At 44.9% G+C, this 24,428-nt stretch overlaps 2 protein-coding genes across 2 annotated transcripts; one reads left to right on the top strand and one right to left on the bottom strand.

Annotated features, from left to right (window-relative positions):
* Nucleotides 1-67: 67 nt before the first annotated feature.
* UQCR10 (ubiquinol-cytochrome c reductase, complex III subunit X) lies at nucleotides 68-4,310 on the bottom strand. Its single transcript, XM_069961458.1, has 2 exons — nucleotides 4,122-4,310; nucleotides 68-360 (listed from the first exon to the last, which is right to left on the bottom strand). The coding sequence occupies exons 1-2, from the start codon at nucleotides 4,260-4,262 to the stop codon at nucleotides 322-324; spliced, it is 180 nt and encodes a 59-aa protein (XP_069817559.1). The 5' UTR covers nucleotides 4,263-4,310; the 3' UTR covers nucleotides 68-321.
* ZMAT5 (zinc finger matrin-type 5) lies at nucleotides 4,311-21,390 on the top strand. The gene is made up of 5 exons (XM_069961457.1): nucleotides 4,311-4,612; nucleotides 7,843-7,905; nucleotides 12,192-12,272; nucleotides 16,533-16,635; nucleotides 20,280-21,390. The coding sequence occupies exons 1-5, from the start codon at nucleotides 4,486-4,488 to the stop codon at nucleotides 20,407-20,409; spliced, it is 504 nt and encodes a 167-aa protein (XP_069817558.1). The 5' UTR covers nucleotides 4,311-4,485; the 3' UTR covers nucleotides 20,410-21,390.
* Nucleotides 21,391-24,428: the final 3,038 nt, after the last annotated feature.

Below are 24,428 nucleotides of genomic sequence, written 5' to 3'. Positions count from 1 at the left end.
GAGGCTAGCTAATGTATTTAAGATTGTCTGTCTGATTTCTGCAGACTAATAATGCAGCCACATAATATTAAATAGACAGAACTGTTTATTACAACACATTGTAGAGAACAGGATACACAATCAATAGGTGGTGGCTGTGACTCTCCATTGATCCATAGCAGCTCAAACAAGACATTACATAGGAATTTTATCAATGACGTGTATCCATGGAGTCACACGAGGCTTGTCCCTTGCAGCAGCTAATCCTCAGCCACCATGGTGTAGGTGTCTGGTGAAGAAACTGTGGCATCAGGCAGGTGTTCTGGGCCTTCTGGTCACCTTCTATTCTTCATACTGATGCTTGATGTGTTTCCACATTTTCTAGGAGAGAAAAAAATAAAATTTAAAGCTTACCCATTTCAAAAGAATTTTACAAATCTGCTTGGTGTTCATGGATTAAAGGGGTATTCTGATTTTTTTTTCTAACAATTTTGCATTAACTGGCAGTAGGAAGGGTTAACATTGCTCCTCTGCTGCCACCAATAGCTGTGTCAGGGACTGCAGGGCTGCACATGCTCTGTCCCAGCACACAGTTACATATCACTAATGCTGCATGCAGTGTTACTGATAGAACTTACAGTAAGTTTAGGTCCATGGACTCAAACAGCCATAAACTGTATCCATTATTTCCAGGAAGGCCTAGGGCTGCGTCCACCTTCTCCAGCCACAGAGCTTCAAATACAGTGATACCTCCGTTCTCAAACTTAGTCACTGTTTTTTTTTTTGCAGAAATCAATAGTCCAGGCGATTAAGAAACTTTGTAATAGGGTTTATTATGCAAATCTGCCATTATCTGCATTCAAAAAGCCTTTTCCCAGGTCCCCCTCCTTTTCCATTCACTGTAAAATATCAGGAAATTGTGACTTGTTGCATCAGACACAACCCTGTCTGTGCTATAGAGAGGGGGAGGAGGGAGAGCAGAGAACAAAGGATTACAGGCACAGAGCTGGGTGACAGCAGTGTTCAGAGCTCAGAGAGGTCAGTGCTGACTGTCAGAGGAGATAGCTGGGTCATGTAGTTGTAAATTAACTCTTTGTTGTCCTGTTTTGGTGTCTCATTTCCCTCTCCATAAGAGAACCATGAAGACGGGGGGAGAGCTTCAAACTGCTTTTCATGATAAAAATGCTTTTTTTAGCTAATAAACCCATTTACAAAGTTTCTTAAGATCACCTGTACTATTGACTTCAGCAAAAAATTTTTTAGTGACACTTTAACCTCTTAAGGACATATGACGTACCCGTACGTCATATGTCCTCATTAGCACTTCAAAGCGGGGCTGCGCGGCGACCCCGCTTTGAAGCGCCCGGGTGCCGCGTGTAGCCCGGGACCGCCGCTATTAGCGGGCACAGTCTGATCGCCGTGCCCGCTAATTAGCTAATCGGAGGCAGCTGTCAAAGTTGACAGCTGCCTCCGATTACCGGAGGCAACCTTTCCCTGGGGTCTAGTGGGGGAGATCACCGATCTCCCTGTCTGATGCCGGCCGGGGACAGCAGCCGAAAGCAAACGAGTGCCTATCTCATTGATCTTTGCTGTATATCTATACAGCAAAGATCTTAATGAGAGATCAAAGTATATATACTAGAAGTCCCCTAGGGGGAATAACCCTAACCCCAGGGGGGCTTCTAGTATATGTGTGAAAAAAAAAAGGGTTATTAGTAAAAAGCCCCCTCCCCTAATAAAAGTCTGAATCACCCCCCTTTTCCCAGGTTTTAAATAAAAGTAAACAAATAAATAAATAAACATGTTTGCTATCGCCGCGTGCGTAATCACCCGAATTATTAATTAATCACATTCCTGGTCTCGCACGGTAAACGGCGTCAGCACAAAAAAATCCCAAAGTGCAAAATTGCGCATTTTTGGTCGCATCAAATCCAGAAAAAAATGTAATAAAAAGCGATCAAAAAGTCGCATATGCGCAATCAAGGTACCGATAGAAAGAACACATCATGGCGCAAAAAATGACACCTGACACAGCCCCATAGACCAAAGGATAAAAGCGCTATAAGCCTGGGAATGGAGCGATTTTAAGGAACGTATATTTGTTAACAATGGTTTGAATTTTTTATAGGCCATCAGATACAATATAAGTTATACATGTTATATATCGTTTTAATCGTAACGACTTGAACATATATAACATGCATAACAATTTCACCACACTTTGAATTTTTTTCTGGTTTCGTAGTGTACCAAATGCAAAAATTCAGCCTGTCATTGCAAAGTACAATTAGTGATGCAAAAAATAAGGGCTCATATCGGTTTTTAGGTGGAAAAATGCAAGTGCTATGGCCTTTTAAGCACAAGGAGGGAAAAACGAAAATGCAAAAATGAAAATGGGCCCCGTCCTTAAGAGGAACCAATCACCGGAAAAACGCATATAGAGCTTTTGAAATGTGGTGTTAGAGCACACAGCACACTTGCCACACGTGTTTCCATAGCCTCCGTGCCTTCCCCGTGTAAGCCGCAAAGTAACTTTATAAAACTGGCGCCCTGTATGCCAATTACTTGAGGTAGTCACCTGGACGGTGTTCGGCTAGCAGGTAGTCACGGTCCCCTGGGCGTTCTACCGCTGTAATCACGCCCCTCTCGGCGTGATTCAAGTGGCTGAGTAGCTGTGACATTCTGATGCCGGACGCCGCCGCACATGCGCAGTGCAGCCGCTTCCATTCCGGCGGTACTGCGCCTGTGCAGAATAGCCTCGAATAGCCTGTTAGCCGAAGTTCGAGGCTATTCTGCACAGGCGCAGTCCAACCGGAATGGAAGCAGCTGCACTGCGCATGTGCGGCGGCGTCCGGCATCAGTACGCAAGCGCGCCGACGTTGGGCACGGCGCACTCCTGAGTGACGCCACAGCCACTCTGACATTTGAATCACGCCCAGAGGGGCGTGATTACAGCGGAAGAACGCCCAGGGGACCGTGACTACCTGCTAGCCGAACACCGCCCAGGTGACTACCTCAGGTAATTAGCATACAGGGCTTTATAAAGTTACTTTGCGGCTTACAGGGGGGAGGCACGGAGGCTATGGAAACACGTGTGGCAAGTGTGCTGTGTGCTCTAACAGCACATTTCAAAAGCTCTATATGCTTTTTTCCAGTGATTGGTTCCCTTTAAGGGGTTAATTGGTTCAGGGAGGCAGTTTGAAAACCAGTAATTTCCCACTGGAAATAATGTTAATGTCTTCACAAAAACAATTTCTTTCAAATCAACTGGTGCCAGAGATTCGTAATTTACTTATTTTTAAAATTCTTAAGTCTTCTGTAGTCAGCTTCTGTATATCCTGCAGGAAATGGTATATCCCTTCCAGTCTGGAAAGCAGGAGAGGTTTTCTATGGGGACCTGCTCCTGCTCTGGACAGTTCCTGTCATGGGCAGAGATAACAGCAGAGAGCACTGTCAGACTGGAGAGAATACACCACTTCCTGCAGGGCATACAGCAGCTGATAAGTACTGGAAATCTGAAGATTACAAATCTATAACACTTTCTGGTACCAGTTAATTTGAATGAAAGAAAAAGTGAACTACCCCTTTAACCACAGTATTGCATAGAAAAGTGCCCATATAAAATAAAAAAAAAAGTTCAACAAAAACCAGCAACTACAGTACAGTAGTGCACCAACGCTTCTCTTTTCTATTACTGCAGGGCTAGGGAACCTTGGCTCTTTAGCTGTTGCAAAACTACAACTCCCATCATGCCTGGAGTGTAAGAGCTAAGGCTTTGGCTGTCCAGGCATGATGGGAGTTGTAGTTTTGCAACAGCTGAAGGGCCAAGGTTCCCTAGCCCTGCCATACTGTATAGTGTACTGCACCGAGTCCTACACATAAGACAGGACATCATGTGCATCTGCCATAATCCTCTACATGGCATACAGCACATGATAGGTCTGGTGCTGGTACTCATGTCCCAGAGGGGGGGCGCTCTCCGCACAGCCGCCCTCTATTTACCCTTGACCTCTCAGTGGTTGCTGCCCCTAACACCTTGTCCCCCACTGCAGCCCGTATAGAGGGTCTCCGGTACTGGTCCGGTACCGCTGACCCCGTGGTGCCCTTGAGCCCTCCCGTCCGGGTCACCCCGGTGTCCTTACCCCTCGGTTCAGGTGCTCGAATAAAGCGTCCGCTCCTTGGTCAAACGCCCGCTCAAAGAACACCACCCCGAGCACGATGCTGAGGGTGAAGGTGGAGGTGCGGCGGAACACGGAGCGGTACACGGTGTTCAGCAGAGACATGGTGACGGTCTGACCGGAAGCGCCTCCCCCCGAGTGACGCCGTAAAGAGAGGACCACTTCCTGTCACGTGATTGTGCGTTAACTGCTTCAGTGCTGCATCCGGCCGCTGTGGCGGAATAAGAGCCGCCGGTGTGTTATTATAATATAATGAAGTGGGGTCACAGCGCCCTCTAGCTGTGTGCGGACAAGCAGTGTTTGGGGGAGATAACGCGGCTTCTTTGGAATGGGTCGGCGGTATTTCTGCGATTATTGTGACCGCTCCTTTCAGGACAATCTACACAACCGCAAGAAACATCTGAACGGCGTCCAACACCAGAGGAGTAAGAAGGCCTGGTACGACCTGTTCAGAGGTAAGGGGGGCTTCCCCGCTCAGGACTCCTTACTGTCCTGTTCACACTATGGGGGCTTGTGTCCTGTGTACTTATCATTGGTGTCGTGTAAATGTGTGAGAACTGATGTCCCCTTCTGCGCATGCGCGACCACCGCTCTGACCATTGTCGGGGAGACTGAGGGACATAGCTCAGCGCTGTCCTCTATAGAGATTGGTGATCATACATGCTCATTGCTATTCCATTGACACTGGGGACACCATGATCCCCTGACAGGGGAAACACCTTCTCCCCCATTTACATGTGAATTTGTCATATTGTATTATAGAATTCTGATTATTTTTTATTTTAAACATTGAAAAAAATGGTGAATGGCTGTAATCTGCTGTGGCTTTCTATAGCTTTAAGCCTCTCTATGGTTTTCGGCAATGCCATAGACATGAATGGAGTAGCTCAGCACATGCATGAAACTTAGGTCCCCATTCTTGAGATGGGGGTGTAATTTACTTGGAATCCCCCTTTAGCTATGTTCACACACAGTATTTTTGGTCAGTATTTTACAACCAAAACCAGGAGTGGATTGAAAACACAGAAAGGCCATGTTCACACACTGTTAAAATTGAGTGGACGGCCGCCATTTAATGGCAAATGATTGAAGTTATTTTAAAACAATGGCCGTTGTTTCCTATTAAATGGCGGCCGTCCACTAAATTTCAACAGTGTGTGAACATAGCCTTTCTGTGTTTTCAATCCAGTCCTGGTTTTGGTTGCAAAATACTGTGTGGGAACATAGCCTAAAAGTGCGGATCCAGTGTCAGTGCATCCCTATGAGAATACATACTAGCAGTGGGATTGACATCCCGCTGCGTGTATGTAAGTTAACCCCCAGCAGCCGGAGCATACATCACCTGCTCCCCGCTCCGGCTTGCTTCAGGGTTCCCGGCGTCTGCTCGTCCTGCTCCGCCAATCAGTGCGCTGCCCTGCCGCAGCCACTAATTGGCCGAGCAGGACATCCTGCCGAGAACCCCCGAAGCAAGCCGGGGGGGTGATATATGCTCCAATAGTCCAGGCAATTTTAAGAAACTTTGTAATTGGGTTTATTAGGCAAATCTGCCATTATGCCAAGACTTTTCCCAGTTCCCCCCTCCCTCCTTTCTGTCATCCACTGCAAAAAAATCTGGAAATTGTGACTTGTTGCATCAGACACAAAGGATTACAGGCACAGAGCTGGGTGACAGCGGTATTCAGAGGTCAGAGGAGATAGCCGGGTCATGTAGTTGTAAATTAACTCTTTGTTGTCCTCTTTTGGTGTCTCATTTCCCTCTCTCCATAGGAGAACAATGAAGACGGGGGAGAGCTTCAAACTGCTTTTTCATGATAAAAAATCATTTTTCAACTAATAAACCCAATTGCAAATTTTCTTAAAATCGCCTGGACTATTGATTTCTGCAAAAAATGTTTTAATGACAGTGACACTTTAAAGGACAACTCTGGCGGGACCCCCCCCCCCCCCAAAAAAAAGACACACACAGACTCCATACTCACCATCCCTCCGGTGACGATCGCCACTCCATTCGCCCGCCGTCCGCCTCACCGTCACCGCCGTCCAGCGATGTCTCTGACTTCCGGGTCCTGGGGATTGAAAAGGCTGCCAGTGCGCTTGCGCACAGGCAGCCTTTTCATTGGCTGGAGAGCATCACATGGCTTCCAGCAACCTCAGCCAATCAGGGCTGAGCAAGCTGGAAGCCATGTGATGCGCTCCAGCCAATGAAAAGGCTGCTGGTGCGCATGTGCCCCAGCAGCCTTTTCCGTCCCATTCACTCTCCATGAAGACGCCGAGGAGGAAGAAGAGCCGGACCGCCCCCCCCCCGGCTCTGACGTCGTCGTCACCAGATGCCGCCCGGGAGAAGAGGACCGTGACGACCGTAATAGGTAATGTATACACTCTTTAACTTCCGGGCGGGGGGTCGGGGGTCCGAAAGTGGGGGAAGGGGGCCAGACCGGGTGTTTAACCACATTACAAAGTTATATAACTTTGTAATGTGTGTTAAATAAGCTAAAAAAATTTTTTGCCGGAGTTGTCCTTTAACTTACATACATGCTGCAAATGTAGTATGTGTGAACAAACCCTTAAAGGGAACCAGTCAGCACATTTGTGCTGATTGGGCTCCCAGGGTGGCTGCACAAACCTCGCAGCCGGTTCTCCGATGGTGTCGGGGGATCGGGGCTCCGTAGGCTTCAAGTGCAGTAAAATGCAGGTAATCCCACGTGTGAGGCAGGGGGAGAGCCATGAACTAGTCATCTGGGCTGTGACTAGTCACAGCTCTCTGTTCTGTCAGTGTGCTCTATGGGGTGATTGACAGGCAAAGAGGCCCATTACGAAATGCCTTACGAAGTGCACCGAAATGGCTCATTGGCATATTAAACTGCTAATGTCCCAGAAATGGTGCTGAGGATATAGGTATTATGCCCTATAGGGACAGAGCGTGGCAGCAGTATGATCCCCTCCGCCACTTAAAACAACCATATAGCCTTGTAGACTTACCTGGTCAGAATGAGCCATTGCAGAGGTACAGCTAGGGAGTGGATTGTGCTGCAGTCGTGTTCTCTCACCAGCTATATCTCCTGATCACAGCAGGTCTGAGGTCTCTAATGCCTCCTCGCTCCCCCTCTCATATGTGACCCTGCTTGCTTGTCAGTCAGCTGGAGACCAAGTCCTAAGCAGGGCCCAGGATTGTGGGAGAGCTGGAATCTCACAGGTACAATAACACCAGGGAAACACTAAAATCACCCTGTCCCCACTTCAACGTTTAGTTTGGTAAAACCATACAGGTTTTTAAAAAGGCATTTACACTTTAAAATTTATAGGTAGCACTACAAGACATCACCGTGTATAGGTGCCTGCCAGCTCTTCCGATTTTAAACCGCTTAGATGCTGCAGTCTTCAGAGACCACAGCACCTGTAGGGTTAGGTGCTCGAGATCAGATTATTTCCGGTCCCAGCCATCACAGTGGGATGTCGGTTGTATAGTACACCACTGCCCCTATACATCTACCATCACTGAGTGGCCCACTCCCAGCCATGTATAATCACAGTGTCTTATGTTCTGTATACACTCCACCCCCTGTAAATTGCAATATGTTATTATGTACAGTAGGAGGTATGTTGTTTAGTATGTTTGTATTGTGTTTAGTATGTTATTGTATACTCTGTGGTCTGTCCGCTTACGTTTGTAACTACTGTATTTCAGATGCTTCAGAGATTCTTGGAGATGAGGAATCTAAGAAACTATGCAGACGCTTTCTTCAAACCGGTGAGTATTGTCTTATTAAACTGTTATAGAGTAGAGGAACGTATATGTATGCGTCCTTGTTAGAAGTAGCGGCTTCCTAAGGTAAAGGTGAAATCCAGACCCCTGGAAAATGATAGGTGGTGACAATGGTTGGTCACATTTTTTTAGGTCTTGTGGCTAATGGTCTTTGTGAAAATAAATGGGTAGTTTGGGTATATGTTTAAAGGGGTTATCCAGTGCCACAAAAACATGGCCACTTTCTTCCAGAGACAGCACAGCACCATTCTTGTCTCCAGTTTGGGTGGGTTTTGCAAGTTGGTTCCATTGAAGTGGATGGACCTTAATTCCAAACCGCACCTGAACTGGAGACAAGAGCGGTGCTGTCTCTTGAAGAAAGTGGCCATGTTTTTGTAGCGCTGGATAACCCCTTAAGGGTAGTTTCACACCTAACGGATCCGCAGCGGATCTCACGCTGCGAATTCGCAGCGCGATCCCCTGCGGATCTGTGCCCTATACCCTCTATGTACATCGCGCTGGGAGAATGTCTGCAGCCCTCCCCGTTAAATAAGGGCTGTTATTTCAAAACAACGTCAGTTTTAAAATAAAGGCAGTTATGTGCCATTAAATGACAACCATCCACTCAATTTCAACAGTGTGTGAGCCTGTCTTTGCTTTCAATCCACTCCTGAATTTGGTTGCAAAATACTGAGCAAAAATCCTGTGTGGGAACATAGCCATTAAGAGAATGTATCATTAGGCGCCTATATATGACCCAATGTATCACATGAAGGTCCTCATGCACATCCTATATACCAGACCAAAAAAGAAGAAACAAACAAACAAAAAGTGCAAGACCAAATGTTTGAAAATGTATTATCTTTCTTTTATTAGAATATATATAGAAACACAGATTTACAAAACAATATAAAAATGTTGTATAGGAGCTGACACATATCCAGATCCCCAAAGGAACAGGTGGCAATAAATTGAATTACATAGTGAACCTCAAAAGCATAGGAATTGTATGACATCAATTTACATTAATGGAGCATTGGGTATCTAACCAGATGATATCACTCAATAAAGTACAAAATGTATATGAGAAAAGTGTCAAACAGATAATTTACCCATAAACCTTGTCCTTAGTGCACCAACCACCAAACCACTCACCCTTCTCTATCATTCAGTCTATCATTAGGAAAGCATCAGCTCCTTGGGAATCGGTGTTCCAAAGCTAGCCTGCACTGCCTGGTATTGTGGGCTTGCCCTGACACCTGAGAACCTGTGAGATTAATACTTCTTATTTATTTTACATTTTACTTTTTTTCCCCCAAGCAGTTTTTTTCACACACACTGGATCCGAAGCGGATTTCTCGCTGCGTATTGGCAGCGGATCCCTGCCCAGTAAAATCTATGGGCAGACAAAAAAAGTTTGTCAGCAGCCCGCCCGGTTAACCCCCCTCTTGCTCAGGCTTGCTCCGGGGGTTCCCAGCACGTCCCGCTCGGCAAATCAGTGCGCTGTCCGCCGCAGTGCACTGATTGGCTGAGCGAGACGTGAAGACACCGGGAGCCCCGAAGAAAGCTGGAGCTGGACCAGGTGATGTTTATGCTCCGGTGGCCGGGGGGTTAACTTGGCGGGCTGCTGACAAACTCGCAGCGGGATGTCCGTCCTGCTGCGAGTTTGTCTGCCAATAGAGTTTACTAGGCAGGGATACGCAGCGAGAAATCCGCTGCGGATCGGGTTAGTGTAACGCACCCTTAAAGGGAACCAGTCTGCCTGTTTTTATGTGCAGTTTCTGTTCACGCACAGTATTTTTGCTCCTCATATTGCAACCAAAACCAGGAATGGATTGAAAATACAGAAAGGCTATGTTCACACACTGTTGAAATGTAGTGGATGGCCGTCATTTAATGGCAAATAACTGGCGTTATTTTAAAATATCGGCCGTTGTTATGAAATAACGGCCATTATTTGTCATAAAATGACGGCCATCCATTAAATTTCAAGTGTGTGAACATAGCCTTTCTGTGTTTTCAATCCAGTCCTGGTTTTGGTTGCAATATGATGACCAAAATACTGAGCAAAAATACTGTGTGTGAACACAGCCTTAAAGGGGTGGTGCGGCGTTCCCCGTGTCCTCCCCACCCCTGGAAGTGTAGTGCACAATACATACCTGATTCGCGTCGACCCCGGCCGCCAACTTGGGCACAATGACTTTGGGAGGCCGGCCGGACCACACCAGCCCTCCTTCATGATGACGCGGCAGAGGGGGGCCGGCACGAGGGACGGCTGCAGCGGTTCGGCCGGCCTCCTGAAGATTACGTCATTGTCACAAGATGGCAGCCGGGGTCGACGGGAATCAGGTGAGTATAATGCACCACACTTCCGGGTTTAGCGTGGGTGGGGGGGAAGGGGGCCATTCACATACATAACATACATTACAAAGTTGTATAACTTTGTAATGTGTGTTATTTTGTGAATAATTGCTTACCGCCGCACTACCCCTTTAACCATCTGAAAACTACAGAACTAGAATTGTATAAAATTTAGTGCAAGGTAGAATTAGCATTTTTACAAGGTGGTTATTGGTCAAATAAATGAATAATTTTCACAGTGCAGTTGTTGCTGCAGTTGATTTATATGCTTTGTTTGTGTCTAACCATGTGGTTAAAAAAAATGTTTACTACCTCAGAAACTACCTGTAAATTATATCCTTGTGGCATATAACAGCAATGTGGTTAAGATAACCCCTTCAAAGAAGTTGCTGGGATATGACTAGTGTATAGTACTTAATGGGGGAGATTTATCAAACATGGTGTAAAGTGAAACTGGCTCAGTTGCCCCTAGCAACCAATCAGATTCCACTTTGTATTCCTCACAGACTCTTTGAAAAATGAAAGGTGGAATCTGATTGGTTGCTAGGGGCAACTGAGCCAGTTTCACTTTACACCATGTTTGATAAATCTCCCCCATTGTGTCATAGCATAAGACAGAGCAATATTTTAAAGTCTCATTATCTCCCCCATGTATGTGCAAACTTGACTTGGGTAAGCTTGCAAACATTCTCAGTGGATATGGGTGAGAAAGCTGATATATACCTCCTCTGGCAGGGGTTATATATTCCCATGGACAAAAGAATCGGGCTGTAGAAGGCCTAAGCGTCGGAGAAGAAGGATCAGGCAGTTGGAGAACTTTTATCTAATGTGTATGGCTTCCAATAGTTCTTATAACTGCAAGCATTGCTGGAAGATCTCAGATCTGAAGGCTGCATAACTATAAATACAGCTCTGGAGTATAAAGCAAGCCACAACTATGGATCTGTATGAGAAGTTATACACTTAGGCCATGTTCACATGATGTAAGAGACCGGCCGTTCTGTGACCAGGCCAGGTCACGGACGGCTGGTCTCTAAAAAGATCATCCCGGCCGGTACTGCAGTACCAGGCGGATGATCTTTCCGGCCGCAGTGTTCTGATGCAGACCGATCAGCGCGCGCCCGCATCAGAACTCCTCACAGCACACAAAGAAGCAAGCGGCCGGAGCCGCTCGCTTCACTGTGTGCACTGACAGGTCTTTCTGCGGCCGCAGAAAACTGTCTTATGGGATCCCGGCCGGAGCCTATACGATGCGCATACGCTCCGGCCGGGATCCTATAGAAGAGCATGCGGCGTTCCTAGGCGTACAAAGTACAGTTGTTGTTGCCGATTGCAACAACAGCCGGACTTTTACGCTGTGTGAACATAGCCTTATGATGAATAAGCCTTATGATGAATAATTCCATTTGTCAGTAGTAAAAGTGTTTTGGAGGTGAACATAAAACTTTTTAAATCTTTTTTTTATTTTTTATAAGCATTATAACATTATGGCTCTGTGCCTTAAAGGAGAAGTCCAGGCTCTGATTTTTTCTCTCAAAAGAGGCGGGGAGGATGTCGCTAAACATAACAACATGCACCTACCTTCCCACCTCCAGCGCCGGAGTCCTCTGCCCTCTGATTCCCGGTCCCCCGGCCACTTCCTGGTCTGAGAGGAGACCCGGGTTATGATGTGTCAGGCCCGCTCAGCCAGTCAACGGCCGAGCTGGGACCCTGCTACTCAGACCAGGAAGCAGCCAGGGGACTGGGAACCAGAGCATAGGACAGCATGTTATGTTCAGCTACCTCCTCCCCGGCTCTTTTATTAAAAAAAAAAAAAAGTCAGGGCCTGGACTTCTCCTTTTAAAGGTTTGTTACCTATATTGTATCTTACTGTTACTTTCTCTTGTATTTGTTATTATTATTATTATTATTTTTATTTTTTTATCCTATAGGTCATTGTGACTTTGGTCCTTCCTGCCGTTTCTCACATATGACTGCACAAGACCTGGATGCTCTAAAAGCTCGTGTGGAAGGTTGGTATCAAATTATTGCCAAGTACTTCAAAGTCCAACTCTACTTGTAATAAAGTACCTAACTATATTTACTGCTTTGTGATTTTCCATCAGTCTGGGAAATGAGAGCTGACATTTGACTGATTGCTATGAGCAACACTTCTCCCTTAGGGCCATATTACACAGCCCCATTTTTTATGCATGCAAACGCTGAGCTGCTAGATCGGCACTTGCTTACCGAGCCTATTACATGGCTCGATGATCGTGCAGCAAGGGCTTAGCAATGTCTGGGAAGCCCTTAGCATTCACAATGTCCATGCAGCTCCTGCTGTGTGTGTTGAAAACAATGTAATTTTACATACCCCTCCACACACCCTGGTGTCCTCCTGCCTGCTCACCGCTGGCACATCTGAACCTGTCTCTGGAGTGACAGGCCACCCAGCCAATCACTGGCCGAGACAGCACAGTTGCAGCAGCTAGTGATTGGCTGAGCTCCTGTCACTGCACAGACTGCTTAAGACATGCCAGTGGTGGCTGTATTGAGCAGAAACAGGTAGGAGGACACTGGGACACGTGGAGAGGCAGGTATATAACTTATTTTCTATACACGGCTGTCGACCACGTACCTCCCATTACCAGGGAAGACCCGTCAGATCAGCGGTGGCATGCTCTTTGTTACCTGCTAGCGCTATTACACGTGCCAACATCGAGTAGGTAAGTGCAGGCGGACCGTGGGGAGCTGCTCGGGAGGCTTTTAAGATTGTCCAAGGAGCCCATAGGAGCTAGCTGCTGCTGCTGCTCCTATTACACTGAGCGATGACCAGCAGACTGTCTTTATCGTGGAAGAATTTTACAACATGTTGAAAGACAGGGATCAGCCGACATCATGCATGTCTGCTGATCGTTGTGTTTTAACCTCAGCCATCAGCCAAATACAGCTGGTGTAATAGGACCCTTAACATATTATTCTAGGATAAGACTACACACAGTTTGTTTGTATTCACTAACCATTAAGGCTGGGTTCACACTTCGTTTTTGCAATCCGTTTTTTTTAACCTGTTTTTGGAAGTTGATAGTAGTAAAATAGTTGCAGTATTTTTTAATATAGTCTTGCCTTTTAGTTTTTAGAATTATGTTCACACTGTGTGTTTTTTAGTTACATTTCTTTTAGGAAGAAAATACATCTCTAAAATCCACATAGAAGCTCACAGATTTACGGAGACCGGCATCCCACAGTGGTCTTGTATAAATCCTGCTGCTGTTAGATCTGGCAGATTTATTAAGGGGTGCATGACCCTCATGTAATCTGCCGCTTCAGCGACTGCCCGTGTGCTGCACGCTGAAATGATGCCAGCTACTAGCAGGAGGAGCTTTCCACTATAATCTATGCTGGTTACTGTTGTAAATAATAGTGAATGAGTTGGCGAGGCCCTTACCTCCCTTTATAGGAATCCCTGCATACATTTTCAAGAGTGTCTGGGAGAGGAAATAAACTGCAAAAAAAGGCTCATTTTTGTGCAACTGACAAAAAATTTCAACTTTTTTGTATCAAAAACTAAAATTCAATTTCAGCACAGTTCTTTTTAATGATTTGTGATTAATATGATTTAATTTCAGTGGGAAAAACCTCATCAAAGATAACATTCCATTTGGTTTTGCACTTTAAAGTGATACTGTCATCCTCTTACTGTATCTGTGGTTCTTTGCACATTCAATATATAAACTTGTCTGAGCCTTCTTTCTGCTCTAAAATCTCTTTTTTTTTTATTGGTGGACAGTGTCACCTAGGTGGGGCTTTACAGTAGTTGGACCTCCTCTCCTATATGGAAAGTGTCATCCAGGCGGGGCTTCATAGCAGATGAGCTCCATCTCCTGGGTGAGTAGAACACCCAACTGCCATGAAGCCCCGCCTACGTGACACTGTTCACCAATAAAATGAAGCGATTTTAGAGCAGAAAGAAGACAAAGACAAGTGTAAAACATGTATATATTCAACATGCAGTATCTAAGCTTGTGGATGGTGCGGAGAACTGCACATAGAGTAAGGGGGTAAGGGGGGGGGGGTGACCGGATCTCTTTAAATTTGTCGTTGAAGTTTAGCGGCCCACATCTATTAATCTTCCTGAAACAAAACTTGTTTGGTTTTTTAGCAACCAATCACAGCTCATATGTTAAGAAGCTTTAGGAAAATGAAAGATGAGCCGTGGTTGTTTTGTTTGCTACAGGAAAAACTGACCGTTTTGGTTTCAGGCAGATTGATAAATCTAGGCCAAAGTAGTGAGTAGTGGGGGTCTCACTGAAGAAGAATGAGCCAGGGGTAGAACATTTCATTCCCCAGATCACAACAATCTCTGTCCAGGTTGCTCCATTATAAGTCTATGCGGATGCCTGGACTAAGATGATTGACAGTGGGGAAGCTGTTAGGGTCGGGGCCAGGAGCAAGGAGCGGTGTAGGGTTGGACTGAGATTGGATGATTCTATGCGTTTGGTGGGGGTGAATGCATCTAGATAACAGCAAAACTGTGCAGAATCCATAATAAATTGATATTGGAAAGATGGAATACCCCTTTAAGTTTATTCTTATTCATTGCCTGATAGAGCCATTGTAAACTGCTGAAAAATCATCAGCTGTCGGAGGCACATCCATCCAGTGTAAAAGGGGATGTGTGGCTGCTTACAGGAAAAGGCTGGATGAATGTTCCAGGCTTAGGAAGGCTCTCCGCAGCCAAATCTGCTGTGATTTCCGGTACTGTCAGTTTGTATGGGTTTACATACTCTCAGCGAGTATGTAAACCCCATTCCTCTTAACCCGCGGTGGCCCAGTGAATATTTTACCTGTCCACGCTCCGGCTTGTTTCTGGGGCTCCCAGCTCCCTGACATCCCGCTCAGCCAATTAGTCCGCTGCCAGTATGTAAACCTATACAAAATGACGGCTGATTTCTCTGTGGAACTCGTGTGAAATTCACTGCGATCCTGTACTTGTGAACTCGCCCTAAACCAGCAAAAAGACAGGTGGCTCAGCATGCCTAATATGGCCCTTAAGCTGGCCATATACTGTCAATAACTGATGGCTGTCAGTTATCTCTCCTGCCCGACGCCCGTCCTTTCCATACACAGGAATGTTCGGTACAGCTGAGTGTTCCTGTAATCTTTATAGTGAGGGAAGGGGTAAGCCGCAGCAAGAGTGCGCTTATCTCTTCCTGAACAAAGGGGTTGGGCGGTGATTTTACATCATGTCTGACCCCTATCACCACCAACATTATCTGTCTCTGTTTGTGTGGGAGAGCCCCATACATTGTAGAGTGACACGAATGGGTATAACCGACTAAAGATGAATGAGGACCTTATCAGACAAATAGTTTTTTTTTTTCCCCCTGATTAACGATCAATTAACGAACAATGTGCACATACAATGATTTTATGGTCAGCTACAAAGGAATGAAGAATGAATGAATTTTCGTTAGTCGTTTAATCATTGCCTGTATACACACAGAAAGATTATCGCTTAAATATGATTTATTTTTACCACGATAATCTTTGTAATAGGGCCCTTAGGGTATGTTCACACTGAGTAAAGTAGCCCCAGTGTGTCATATCATCTCATTCGCCCTCTCATTCACTCACAGCGGGACACTGAGCAGGGCGGATTTCCACCGTATTTGCTCAGTGTGAACATACCCTTTAGATTTCAAGTGATGCAATAAGAGGTGTCCCATTGATCTGGAGTCTTCTTTTCTCATCCATATCATTGACAGATTGTGGCTGTGTTTACTCAGTGCATGTTTTTTCATGGTACCAACATTTTACACCCCCCCCTCCCCCCATAGTAAAGTTATTAGCGGCATCTGTAAATATTACGTAAGGCTTCGTGTATAAACCAGAAAGAAAGGAGGCCGCAGTATTCATGATTTATTAGCCTCATGTTTTTTTAATTATTATGTACGGGGAAGAGAGCTCTTTCTTTCCGTCAAACATTGTGCTTGGGGTGATAATTACATGTGTTTTCTGAAAAAATGGAGCGGCGGATAAAGATTTTACAGTCAAATATCAAAGGTGGCACTTTGCTAATAAATTTATTTCCTTGCTCTCAATATACACGGCACGTAGTGTGATTGCTGGTGACCTATTCAGAGATGGAGACATGGTGTGACTCATACATTGTGCAGTCTGTGGATTATCACCAGAAGGACATCCACCCTTATCAGGGAATGATAGAACATAGACTGTGAGTTTTATAGTTTTATATTTTTGTTGACATGTTGGTTATTTCCTTCCTATAGCAGAGAGAAGGCTGAGAGAAGAACTAAGTAAGCAGATTCCTCCTTGTAATGTAGAGTCTTGGTTGGAAGAGAGAGCAAAGAGGGAAAGGACACGCAATGACAGGTAAGTACAGCAGAGGGAGCTTGGCGTCATCCATTGCATCCTATATGCTTCCACATCACCTTTCTGGTTTCTGCTTTAAGGCATTCTCCACATCTTAAAGGGAATGTGTCATCAGAAAATTACTTATGGTTTAAATAATGTTTTTATGGTAAACTTAAAGTATTTTTTGTGACTTTTTTTTTTTTCAAGTTTTCCTATTTGCAATTTTCATTCTCACCACTGGAGCTAAAACTGAGACTTCCTATTGTGTCTGTAGTGATAAGAGTAGGCTGTTGTAAAGTGATTTGTACAGCATTGCAGCGACATGTAGGACCAGTAGATATGGCAAAAAAATAAAATCTCAATTTAAAATTTTTTTGGGACGATTCTCTATTTAAGTCTCATTTTGTTTTTTTTTTATTATTATTTTTTGCTAAATAAAAAACAATAAACAAATTTTTTTTTCGCAGCGTCAGGTACTATTTTAATGATGTTTGAGACAACTGTATTGCTTCCCAGTGAAACACTGCTCCTCCTATGACTAGGAGGAGACTGGGGGGAGACTGAGGAGGACTGGGGGGACTGGGGCAGGAGTGCACATGCATGTCTCCAGTCTCTGGAGAAGGCAGCAGGGACTGCAGGATAGGGCGATTACTGGAGCTGTACAGCGGGATCCGATCCCACTGTACAGCTCCAGGACCCGCAGCAATTACCCTGCAGTCCCTGCTGCCTCCTCCAGAGATTGGGGTGCGGGACACTGGTCAGGTCAGCAGCCTGCGCCGCATATCTTGGGACTGCACGCTCGCCGGCCGCACCCCACCCTCTCTGGACTGTTCGGCCGGCCCGGCACTGTATCACGCCGCACGCCCCACCCGCAATGATTTTTTCAAATTTAGGATTTTCACATAAAATCTAATCGATTCCAAAATTCTGGGCAAATTAATCTAATTAATTTGATTAATCGCCCAGCTCTACAGTAGATAGAGGAGACAATAGCAGCTCCCTGTGGAATGACCTCTTAAAAGGTCTCAGAGTACACTCTGTAATGTCTCACGTTCATCTCAAGGGGACAGAGTCTGTCTATTGTCGTCTATGTCCATGAGTCTTGCTGTAAAGCCTATCACTAAATGCTGTTAAGAACAGCTCAGTCAATATGGCAGCCCCCATAACAATGTACAAATTGTGAAATAAAAAAAAAACTACAGTCATAAAATAGAAACAGATTGGAATAAAAGAACAATTTTTAGTATCGGATTCTAATCAGTAAAAGAAAATTTGGTGACACGTTCCCTTTAAGAGCATAGCTCACTCTTTGTATGTTACACCTCCAACAGCGTACCTTACCTGTGGCTTTATTTGGTTCTTTAGCACTAATATTGGAGAACATTTTATTTAGTGTATGACCATCAAGAATGTGGTTTTTCCCATTCACCTTTCCCAAATGATAGTGTTTGTAATAGTTCCGTTTAGTGGTGGGCTTGTGTTTTTTTGTGTTGTTGTATTCAGCTGGAATCTACTTGATTGATCATTTTGGTCAATATAATTCCTTTAGCGGTGGATGCGCTTACCATGCCTTCAGAAACGGCGCGTTTCATATCGGCTTTAGCGCAGCATTCTTTTTCCAGTCGGCACAGCTAGAGAATGTCAATTCAAGACTCCAGGAGTTTTCAGAGTTATGGTTGTTAAATAAATAACAATTGAAGAGCAATCGGTCACAGTTTTAAGTGGCGTGATACAACTGAAGGTACAGAAATAGAACAAGATGGACTCACTTTAGTCTTAGTCCTCTCTGCTGGATTTCTATCTTTTTTTCTAAAAAGAAATCAGAAGTTCTTAGTAGCCGTAAAGCGCGATGACAGTCCGACCTGCAAATTCTAGGGTTCCTTCAGTTAGTAAGTAAAGCCGTTTCCCCTTCTTGCTTCCGCTTTAACAAGGAGCTGGGGAGGAGGTACCGTTCTACTCTCAGAAGGGCTCATTGACTGTTCTTTAGCCCTTGGCTAGTCTAAGATTCACACAGATTGAAATATGTCCATGTTATTGTCACATATCTGTCTTGCCCTATGATTTACTTTGACAGCAGCACTGTAAAGTGCAGCTGTGTGATGGATTCATTGAGTCACTGAGGCAGGTATTTGACACTCTGGATAAAGAGCTGCGGGCGCTGAGATGCATATGTGATTTGCAGATATATGTACAAAATCTGCTTCTGTTTTTTTCTTATGGGAATTAGTGCTTACCCCCTTGATGACCACAATATGTCTTTAGTCAGTCTGACTACTATCACAGGAGGTCAGCTGTTATATGACAGCAGGGCCCCTGCCAGAGAAACCTTGAGTCCTTGTAGTCTAAACCCTTAAGACCTCCATACACCTTTAAATACTGATGGCCGATGATCGTTTGGCCGTCTGTTGTGTCTCATGCCCGCCACCCCTTCTCCCCCCATACACAGGAACGTTCGGCACAGCCTAGCGGGGGCGAAGGGGTAAGCTGCAGCGAGAGCGCTCTTGCCAGGTACAGGACATACCCAAAGTCCAGTCGAAAATTACTTCTCTTTTAAAGGGAACCATAGATCTAAATTGCAGCTCGCGGAGCATACCAGCCACGGCTGCAGCAGTAGCTTTAAAAAGGTGAAATAGAGGTTTTATTGTGCTGCGCAAGGCCAAGAGAGGGGAAGCCACTAGTCACCTGGGCAGGGAGCAGCCCTGACTCGTCACAGCTCTCTGCCTGTCAGTGCACAGTGCGGGGATGATTGACAGGCAGAAAGGCCTCTAATGGGTCTCTCTGCCTGTCAATCATCCCCACACTGTGAGATGACAGGCAGAGAGCCGTGACTAGTCACTGGCTGCTCCCTGCCCAAATGACTAGTTGCTCTATACTTCAGGGAACCATATCAGCACAATCATGCTGGCTGGTTCCACCTGCAGGTGATGTTAGTGAAGATTGTGGTCGAGCGTGATGTATTTTCACTACTGGACTTTTGTTCTCAGAAGGATAAGTCGGTACCAGAGCTATACGGCGGTGGCTTACCCCACCCAGTATGGAGCACATAAAAGCTTGTTGGGGACTGGAGAGATATGTGTCGGCTGAACGATCATTTCGACAACAGTTATCAGAGGTCTACAGGCACCTTAAAACTTTTTAGGTTACCAAACCAAGTGTTGTACATAGATGTAATATATGAGCTTGTTTAGAATTATAAAGAATTATCCTGTTGGACTTCAGAAACCCAGTATATAGATGTCTTTATAAGGCAAATCTACTGCGGCACAGACCATTCAAGCTGCTCTTTGAGTTGATGTTTTGTGCGGCAGTGATAGATTTCTTTATTCTTTAGATCTGCTGTACAGTAATGCCTCAAACATAAAACCTTTTTTAGAATATACTTACAGCTGCGCTGGACTGAAATCCCAGCACGGTTCTGTATCCATACGTCCCCTGTGGATTCTAAGTGAGATGGGACAAAACAGCCTGTCGCCAATTAGATCACAGAATTGTTCCCAGTGACTGAATAGACGAGGAGGTGGGAGGGCAATGACCTTTATTATGATACAGTATTTACACCAGGGCCAATGGTTAACCCTTGTATAATGTGAGTACAGTGCCTTTTACACAGTAAATCTTGTGGTGCCAAATGTAGTTTTCACTATTTACACCTTTCTTCACAGTGCCTCTGTATCGGAGCGTCCCATCTACCATTTACCACCAGGATGGCCTCCCCTATGTGAGCTGCCCCCATCACTCCATCCCCCCACAGCTGCAGATGAGGATCACCTGGGAGTCCTCGAATGGGGCTGAGACAATCCTATAGATGTTGGTGATCAGATGATTGTAAATACTCTTTTCAATACCAAATCTTATTTTCTGATGAAGATGGAGTTCACTTTTAGGCTATGTTCACACACTGTACAAACAACGGCTGTTGTTTAACATTACCTACGGGCAGAATTAATGACCATAATTAGAGATGAGCGAATCGCTCATCAAGCAAAGCAAAGCTCCACTCATCAAGCCCCCGGCCTTTCCACACTGCTCCGCACCCTGCCGCTCCACCCTGGGTGTCGGGGAAAAGCTGGATCCAATTCTGGGAAACTGGAAGAAGTTGCCCAGGATTGGATCCAGCTTTTCCTGGCATCCTGGGAAGAGTGTCAGAGAGCGGAGCAGCGCTGAAAGGCAGGTGGCTTGATGATTGGAAAACGTCGAACAAAGCACTTCGGCCATTGTTTGTACAGCGTGTGAACATAGCCTTAATGTGATGCAACATGCAGTATTTATAGTATAGATCTACGGCAATTGACCAGATGCAAGTAAGACTTACTCCTGGGTCACAAATATAATGGGATGCAATACAAAATGGTAAAACAAAGTTCAAAGAAAGCCAGCACTGCTAGACTCTGATAAATAAATTTTCCTTCTGGATGGGATTTAACGCACCTGGTGGAGGACTATCGTGATGCAAAAATGACTCCTTCAAAGAACCATAAAGAAGGATCGTCAGCACTCACCCAATCTTGTAAGAGAGATTTTTTTCAGGTTCGGTGTGGAGTGCTGTGGCTGGGTTCTAACCTCATTTGTATTGCATAATGCTAGCCACAATCTAATATGACACAAGGATGTATTTTACGTGGATCTCATTGATTTCCGAGTCTAGATCTTTTCTCTTCATATAGACGTGTGATTACTGTGAATAATTTAATGTTACACTTTCCAGTTTTTTATTATTACTGATCTTTGTTTCCTTTATAAATAAAAAATATTCTTAAGGAAATTAAGACACTACATATACACCTATACTGTTGTTCCTTTGATACATTTTGGTTTGACATTGGCTGTTCTCAAATATGTTGATCAGACAGTTTACAATTCCACTAAACTTACATAACATGCTCAACCTTTGTGAACACTTTCTTCAAGGGAATCTGTCATCACTTTCATGATCCATGAGCCAATTGGGGGTTCCCAGTGGCTTGTCCCTACCCTGCCAACCTTGATTGATGGATCTCTCCCTATAGCCAAACAGTGAGAGATATATCAAAGATGAGGGGGCAGGGAGAAACCGCACGGACTGCCCTGGTGATTTGTGGTTCAGGCACCATGAAAGTGACGTTAGGTTCTGCCAATTTACATGCACAGAATATCCACTATTGTAAAATGTAAGTTTCATGAAGTATGTGTGACTGAGGTGTTTTGACATCAAACATACAAGATGTGGATTTGTTGATCAAAATTCTAATACCAAAAAGTTAGAGGAAAATTTTGACACATAGCTAATATGTGTGCACAGATGCATAATGCTGTATGGACTATACTAAGTGTCTGTTATATCTCTTGTAGGGGAAAACACCGTATCAGTATTCTCATGTAATCCATAAGAGACAGTGTGTAAAATCAGAGCTGTAGTGTGGGCTATATGCATGGCGCTATAATGATCTTACCTTTTAAGAAGTTTCCATATAGAGATGTGAAGGTCATGGGTGGAGGCCATCATGCAGATGCCAAACTCCAACATTTTCTGCTGGACCTCTAAATAGTCAGAACACAGTGATACTATCTCATGTAACATAGAGGGCAATAGCAGGGCAATTGGTGTCCAAGGGAAACAAGAAGGTTAGACTCCAGTGGGTAAAGGAAATAAAAAACTTAACCACTGAGTAGTGGGGGAAAATTTCAGTTGGATGTAAATTTTGGTTGCACAATGCTGATGGGTCAGAATTAGGGATGAGCGAACCGGCCAAGGTTCGGGTTCGTATTCGTATGAACCTGAACTATCGGCTTCTGATTCCCGCTGTCTGCCTGCTCCGTGGAGAGGGTGTATACAGCCTGAGGACCGCCTGGAAAACTGGGATACCGCCATAGCCATAGGCTGTATCCCAGTTTTCTAGGCGGTCCTCAGGCTGTATCCACTCTCTCCACGGTGCGGGAATCAGAAGCCGAGAGTTCAGGTTCATACGAACCCGAACCTCGGCCGGTTCACTCATCAGCACCATGAATCCATGAACTTGATTAAGTATGAACAGTTCAGGCTGGTGAAGGTGATGATGTGGGGAAGGTTTTTCTGGCCCACTCTTGATCCTCTGATATTTGTGGATGGATGTTTGGACAGTAGAGCTTAGGTAACCATTGTGGCTGACCAAATTCATCCCTTCGTGGTAGCTGTTACCGTATGGCAGAAGAACAGTTTCAGCAGGACAATGCTCCATGTCATAAGGGTCATATAGCCATAAATAGGTTCCATGAACACAACAGCAATTTTTACCCCATGCTTCCTTGGTCTCCACAGTCCTTTAAAGCTATCTGGGATAAGGTAAAATAAGGCTGTTCAGAGAATCAAACTCTATCTAATTTGGGCCAGAATGATCTCAACACCTAATGCAATGTATGCAGTAATGAGGTGCTGCCATTCTGAAGGCCAATACATGGAGTCATGCCAAAAGAAGCTCCACCCTTAACCATGTGAGGGACCTCTGCAGCTGGGAACTTCTTAGTTGCTACTAGAAATGAACGAGCTGGCCGAGGTTTGGATTTGTACAAACCTGAACTGTCTGCTTATGATTTCCAGGCGGTCCTCAGGCTGTATCCACTTTCTTTATGAAGTAGCCAGATTGAGGAAATCATAAGCCAACAGTTCAGGTTTGGACTTAACGCGAACCTCGCCTGCTCGTTCATCTCTAGTTGCTACTGTCTAGCGCAGTCACCATTGGCAGCTGCTGACATGAATATAGCATGGTACAAGAAGGATGTAGTAGAGGTGTAGTTGTTACAGCTGTACATCAGAGCTGGCAAAGTTTGTGTAGATTCGGGAAACAGACAGTAGATGATAGCAGCGTGAGTTCACTCAGTCAGGTCATGAGCACAGGTCGGGGCAGGCAATGGACAGAAGCTGGGTCAAACACAGGAGAAGCATATACAAGCACACACTGTCGTATTTTTTATTTTTTTTTTTGCAGAAATCAATAGTCCAGACGATTTTAAGAAACTTTATAATTGGGTTTAGCCAAATATGCCATTATCTGCATTTAAAAAGCCTTTTTCCAGGTCCCCCCCTCCCTCTTTTCCATCCACTGCAAAAAAATCAGGAAATTGTGACTTGTTGCATCAGATGTACCCAGTCTGGTCTAGGGAGAGGGGAGGGGGGAGGGGGGAGGAGGGAGTTAGCCGACAGCAGAAAGCAGATAACAGAGGATTACAGGCACGGAGCTGGGTGACAGCTGTAATCAGAGCTCTGAGAGGTCAGTGGTGACTGTCAGAGGAGATAGAGGGTGATGTATTTGTAGATTAACTCTTTGTTGTCCTGTTTTGGTCTTTTATTTAGCTCTTTCCATAGGAGAACAATGAAGACAGGGGGGAGAGCTTAAAATTGCTTTTTCATGATAAAAAAGTATTTTTCGGCTAATAAACCCAATTACAAAGTTTCTTAAAATCGCCTGGACTATTAATTATTGCAAGAAAAAAAAAAAATAAATAAATTTCACGACAGTGACACTTTAATAGGTCACTATGATAATAGATCCTTAGTAGAGATGAGCATAACTTGAGCATGCTGCATCAAACTTCTTTAGCCACTGGTAATCAAATGACAAACTATTGGACTTGAGCATGCTCGACTTTTGCTCATCTCTGATCCTTAATACTCAGGCACAGGTGGCAGGTAGGAGTTCTTTTATATAGGTGCAACAGAAAAGGGATCGGTGGGAAATGCAAAGTGTGGTGCACTCTGGCTATAAATCTAAAAATCGTGCACTAGGACCCAGCAGTAAAGGGAAGCCTGTTGCTGCCGAGAGAGCAGAGAGAAGGAGAGGTGAGTATGCCGTTCGGCA

This window comes from Dendropsophus ebraccatus, chromosome 3, assembly GCF_027789765.1.
Source record: "Dendropsophus ebraccatus isolate aDenEbr1 chromosome 3, aDenEbr1.pat, whole genome shotgun sequence".
NCBI lineage: Eukaryota > Metazoa > Chordata > Amphibia > Anura > Hylidae > Dendropsophus > Dendropsophus ebraccatus.
Note: the sequence above shows the minus strand (reverse complement) of the source record. Positions and strands in the feature narration are given on the sequence as shown.

Coding starts and splice junctions, on each gene's coding strand:
- UQCR10 (XM_069961458.1), bottom strand. CDS start 4,262: ATGTCTCTGCTGAACACCGTGTACCGCTCCGTGTTCCGCCGCACCTCC. Junction 361..4,121: donor TCGAGCACCTGAACCGAGGG/GTAAGGACACCG, acceptor TTTCTCTCCTAG/AAAATGTGGAAACACATCAA.
- ZMAT5 (XM_069961457.1), top strand. CDS start 4,486: ATGGGTCGGCGGTATTTCTGCGATTATTGTGACCGCTCCTTTCAGGAC. Junction 4,613..7,842: donor CTGGTACGACCTGTTCAGAG/GTAAGGGGGGCT, acceptor ACTGTATTTCAG/ATGCTTCAGAGATTCTTGGA. Junction 7,906..12,191: donor CAGACGCTTTCTTCAAACCG/GTGAGTATTGTC, acceptor TTTATCCTATAG/GTCATTGTGACTTTGGTCCT.